General features: G+C 41.2%; 1 protein-coding gene across 2 annotated transcripts in view; it reads left to right on the forward strand.

Moving 5' to 3' along the window:
* Positions 1-6,000, forward strand: part of cpne5b (copine Vb) — a 141,957-nt gene that overhangs the window by 35,298 nt on the left and 100,659 nt on the right. For both annotated transcript variants that reach the window (XM_005731385.1, XM_005731386.1), the window contains one exon: positions 719-822. In XM_005731385.1, the coding sequence (XP_005731442.1) occupies positions 719-822 (104 nt within the window). The remainder of the gene's footprint in view (positions 1-718; positions 823-6,000) is intronic.

The following is a 6,000-nucleotide window of genomic DNA, read 5'->3' on the forward strand; positions in this document are numbered from 1 at the left end:
GGACCAAAATATGTGGGGAATGTTTCCAGCACTTTGCTGAAGTGAAGCATTAAGACCGTTCTGACTGCTATAGTGGGTCCAAACCATTACTTGTAAAGTGTACCTAATACAGTGGCCAGTGATTGTGCATATACTTGGAGTTTCTGGGCCTTTGTCAATTGTTCTCTGGCATATTTCCCTGCATTTGTAATTTAGGAGTGAGAAAATGTAGGAAGCCCTAATGACTGCTTTCCTCCTCCTCACCTCTCCTCACTCTTTTCTCATTTTTACCCTTCTGACTGTTTTCAATCCAAAGCTCTGACTCAAACAGTGTCCCCATTTCCTTCCCTCCAGCAGTTTTTTTATCCCTTTCCCCTTTTCCCCTCCAAATCTACCCATAACTTTTCCCTGTCCACACAGGGCGTCTTACATTTTCCTTTTCCTTCCGCGAGGTTGATGTATGCGCTAACCTGCTGTAATTAATACAGGAGAGGGGTGAAGATCAAGCATCCGGGAAACCCACCCTTGATTTCATTTGCACAGCAGAACCATGTGAAAGCACCTCCATTAATCAGGCCTCTGTGACTGTGTGCATACACTTATGTAATAAGCCCAGGAAAGAGATGAAAAGGGCAAGCACACACTAACTGTATTTGTTTTTAAAACTGTGTTTCAATGTCTTGCTTGTTCTTTCATCATTCTCTTCTGCTGACCTCCATCTGTCTTTCTCCTCCTACAGTTTGGCAGAACAGAGGTGATAGACAACACTCTAAACCCCGACTTTGTTAGAAAGTACATCTTGGACTACTTTTTTGAGGAGAAGCAGAACCTTCGCTTTGACTTGTGAGTGATGTTTAGTTTTCATTATTTCACTTCCTTTTCTGCACCATCTGTCTACACCGTTCAGTTAAGTTAAGAAACTGACCATCTGCCATGCCTGACCAGAAAATACAACAACCCTAACTATGCACAACAAGGCTGACCATGCCAAAATATGGATGGGGATCTAAACATTATAATAATAATGGATTGGATTTATATAGCGCTTTTCAAGGCACCCAAAGCGCTTTACAATGCCACTATTCATTCTCTCTCGCATTCACTCACTGGTGGAGGCAGCTACAGTTGTAGCCACAGCTGCCCTGGGGCAGACTGACAGAAGTGAGGCTGCCATATGGCGCCATCGGCCCCTCTGGCCATTGCAATGAAATGGCATGTCTTTAGTTTTATTTAGATAACTGCATTTATTTACACCAGTGCATAACAAATGTAAATCTCAGCATTTTTCATATACATCATAAGGTAAGCCTTACAATTCAAAAAAACAAGACAAAAGCAGCAATTCTCTTTGAGGAGCACCCTGACTGTGGTGAGAAAAAAACCCCAGGAAGGAACCTGCTATAGATGATGTCTGTCTAGACCTACTGGGGTGAAAGAAAAGAAAAGCACCTTCAGATCAGGATCATGCGGCCCTGGAGATGTTTGCAAGACTTTCAGAGAGAGAAAGGCCAGAGAGGAAAATGCACAACTTAATGAAGAGGAAAGAAACACAATTTATGACACGAACAAGGCTACATGAATGCATAGAGGAAGAAATGAGATAAGAGACATGCTCCGTGCTTGATGGGAGGTCCAGCAGCAGCCTGAGCCTATAGCAATATAGAAATGGGATCTCTCTTGCTACTTAATATCTTCAGAGCAACATATTGTAGAAGCTTTCCGTTAGCTATATCCTGATAATAAAGAATTACAACTGCTGGTCCCAGAAGTAACTAATAAATGGGATTGTTTTCAGCATCATTCTAAGAAGGCATGTTTGTAATGTTAATAATGCTGGACGGCTCATCTGTATCGCTACAGATGACTTTAAATGCATGAGTTAAAGGAGATATTCTAGTCAAAAATGACTCAGTGGAATCAGCAGTGCTAGAGGCCAAGTTAATGCCATGTTTTTAGGGCCCAAAACAGAGATTGAGATCACCAATTGCCAATAGAAATATATGCATTGTCAACCAGCACACGACATTGAACCTCTTATATGACTTTTGGAAGACTTTCAACATCTGATAAATATGACCAGCACAGTGCTCGTCTTTTGAGTCAAAGCGCGATATGATCAGTGGTGTCAAATGCAACACCGAGATCCAGCGTGATAGCTACAGAGAGGAGTCCATTGTGTGAGGATATGAGAAGATGGTTGATGCTTTTTACCCATGCTTGTCTCTGAGTTATCATGCTCTCTGAATGCTGAATGAAACTCCTAAAAATGGAACCATTATTGCATGCTAATCTAATACAAATAATGAATAAAATGAGTAAAAATAATCATAAATAAAGGGTGTAATGGATATTTGGCAGTAATTGGCCAAAACGCCCTTAATCAAGGATTTTTAATTAGAGATTTAATGACAGCAATCTTAAACATCTGCAGACTGTTAATAAAGATAAAGTGATCATGTTTTGGTTTAAGCACATGTTAATTGAGAGCAGTTGTTTGGAAGAAGCAACTGTTAATGTTATTTTTTCCACAAGAGAGATCCAGCCTAAATATGAACACAAATCTAATCTTACAAGTGTTTCTGAATCTGATCTGCTTAATAAGCCCCCAAAACATGTATTAAAAAAAACAAAAAAACAACAACTATGTAAGAACACGATAATATAATGGATTTCTTTGGTAATATTATCACATCTGCTTTTAACCTTAAAGTTTTTGGATGGGTCAGATTCCAAAAAGATGCTTTTTGTAATTTTGACACCAGGAATGCCTCCTCAGGTTTTAATGCAGTTTGTTTAACTCTTTTATGGTTTAAATTGATTTAAATTTGAAACAACAAATCTGTTATATCTCTTTGAGCAGCGTGACGCTCTAAATCTGTCCCACCGTATGCTGTCAAAGACAGTGCAGCTCACCAAGAGAAAGTCTTGCGTGCTGTTTATTCAACATATTACTCAGTAATTGTATTTGATTTGATCTCCAGGCAAACGGGATCCATTGTTTCATCACACGTTTAATCCTGGGACATCACATATGTCCCTTTTCCCTTTTATTGCTTTATATTCACATGCAAATCAGATCAGGTCCACCACTCAGGTCTTATTGTCTGTAGTCAAACCCCTTTCCAATTACTCAGCACAACAAATAACAACATCTGAAATGACACTAAGATCTCGGTTCTTTTCATCTCTCCTCATTCTGATTTCACACATAACTTTGTTTTTCTTCTCTCTTGATGCTCAGTCACCTCCAGAGGTGGGTCGAGTATCCAAAAATTGTACTCAAGTAAGATTAGCATTACTTTAAAATATTATTACTCAAGTAAAAGTGAAAAGTAGTATTCAAAAATGTTACTCAAGTAAGAGTAAAAAAGTACTTGGTGAAAAGACTACTCAAGTAGCGAGTAACTGTTTGAAATGTCCGATTTATTTTATAAATAAATGCTATCAGACAAACAAAAATAAATAAATATACAAATTTTAGTATTTTCAAAAGGAATATATGTAAAAAGATCAATAAAATTTTTTCCAGATTTTAGTTTTTCACAACATAAAGCTTTTTTCACCAATACCTACAGTAAATAATATAAATATATAAACAGTGCAAACAATTTCCAGTGACAAGATATGCTGTAAACTTTATATTCATTTTTGCTCCAAATGGCACAGCAGCCTCAGAGAAAACAGAACGAGGCATCTTCATCAGTTTACCATAAGTTGTATGGGTGTGCATTTTCTGGATATTTAGCAAAAATGTGCCATTTCTTCACTCAGTGAGGTGATGGTTAAGCTTCAGCAGCAGTTTGCTCTCAAGGTTCTTGCTGTGAAGCTGTCACTGTTTAGCAGTGAACAGGAGTCCTGCATGACTGAGAAGTCCTTCACAAGCTCCAGATGCATGAAGGGCTGTATTGATTTTGATCGACAGCTTCTTGATGTGAGGAACGCCACGCAATAGATCCACACCTCCAGTGAATGGACATGAAAGGTACCTCTCCAGCCCTGCTTCTGGCTTTCCTGACCCCATGGATTCATCATCTTAGTCGGTTAGGCTGCTGTTTGCGCTGGCCTCATCCAGCTCTGTGTCGAGGTGATGTCTGATGAAGTTGAGACCCGTGGAAGGTGTATGGTTTTCAAAAGAATTGGGTCTGGTCATTATAGTGCTGTATACACTGCCAAGCTGCAGATGTTTGGCAAGAAGATTTGATCACACTGGAGATGTTTTTTACTAACTCTTGTAGAAAAACAAAATCCTGTCATTCATATCTCGCACAAACAGTTTGCAATGAATTCTAGATTAAGTTTAAAATAAGAATGTGTGCAAGGCTAAGCAGTGCTAGCCAATAGATCCTCCTGTTTGGCTGTTACTCTGGGAAAAGACGAGAAAGACATTGATGGAAGCAGTGACGGGAGCTGCGATGTGGCCTATATAATATTTATATTGTACGAACGTGATAATTCTGTATATTGTAATAACGTGATATTATATTGTTCAAACGTGAAAGGTATATTGTACTAACATGATAGTATATTGTTCTAACAATAGTATATTGTTAGAACAATATACTTTTGGCTGGGTGGCAGCTCTACGCTTCCGTACGACGCTACCGTATCCGAGGCTTTTCAGTGTGGCCTCACAAAATTGTGACGACTACAACAACCATGAAAAGAGTTGGATGGACATTGCTGCTCAATTGCAGCTGTCTGGTCAATGTTTTCCATTAGTAATTTAGCAAAGTTGATGGTGGTGGTGGTGTGTGAGTGAGTGAAAGACAGAGAGAGGGAGAGTGAGAGACAGATTTTGTATGATAAGCTTCATGTTATGGACGCACAGTTTGAGCACTCAAGTCACATCAGAGCATCAGGCCGTATAGTGTGAGACCCTGCATCGTGACCTTTGAACTTCTAACCCCTGCGATTCAATTGTACAGTTTGAGCAGGAGCTGAATAACGCGACTGGAAAAAAATCGCAGTGTTTGCCCAGCTTAATGCAGACTGTTTAAACTAAACAAGCTGTTGTTTCACATAATAAATTCTGCCAGCCGCAGTATTGCCTTCTGTTTTAACAGAAGCAGTAGAGACGAGCTGTTTGCATGTGCGTTGAACTCCAGCGTCATTAACGAGGCTAGCTGTTAGCTTATAGCTCACGCTAGCTAACCAGCGAGCAGTTAAAAAGACAGCTGAAGCTGCACAAAACACCCACAAACTTGTCTCACTACAACGTAGCGCCAAAAATATGACTTGCAGCTCGAGCTCGACACAGCTGCTGTAACATAAGGCTGACATCCAGCTAACCACAGCTAAGAAGATATTTAGAGAAAACTTACCGTTCTTTTTCTAACTTCGCTCGGTGTTTCACTATGGGAATCGCCTCGGCGTGACCAACTACGGAAGCTCCAATGACACCACGTCTGTCTATGACAGACCTGTCGAGCCGTGCTCAGGGCTCCGCCCCCTCCTACTAACACGGCCGACCAGCTCCTCCTAACTCATTCTCGCTTTCTTCCCGTGAGAAACTACTTTGAGCTCCCTCAGCGCATCCAGGCTAACTTGATTAGCTGCTTAACAGTTCTCAGGTGTCCCGTGCAGGAGTACGTCGCCGAACGCAGTTTTTCCGGTTCCAGTTTGGATCGTGCTGAGTAAGTCCTTCGAAAGAAGTGTACTTAGAGTTGCACTGTGGAACAGCAACCGCATCAGGGGAGCTGTCCCAGCAGTTCCTGGTTTTAGTTAGCGAGGTAGCCGACATTGTGTGACTCGGGCTAACGCGTTACGGCGAGCTGTTCGTTCAGTGTCCGGCTAGCATTAACTTGTTAGCAGGCCACGAACCACATTAGCGTCTCACTAGCATTAGCTTGTTGATCGACCTAGGGTTCGGTTAGCATCAAGTTGCTAACGATATTGGCTAGCGGAGTGCAGCTAACGTGTCACGACGAGCTGACTCCCGCCGCGACTAGATCGGATTTAACACCCGCTGCTAGTCCTAGCTACTTACGGGCTAACGTGTCGAGACGAGCCTGGTGTAGCCTA

This window comes from Pundamilia nyererei, unplaced genomic scaffold (genome assembly GCF_000239375.1).
Source record: "Pundamilia nyererei isolate P.nyererei 1_Seehausen unplaced genomic scaffold, PunNye1.0 scaffold00042, whole genome shotgun sequence".
Classification (NCBI taxonomy): Eukaryota; Metazoa; Chordata; class Actinopteri; order Cichliformes; family Cichlidae; genus Pundamilia; species Pundamilia nyererei.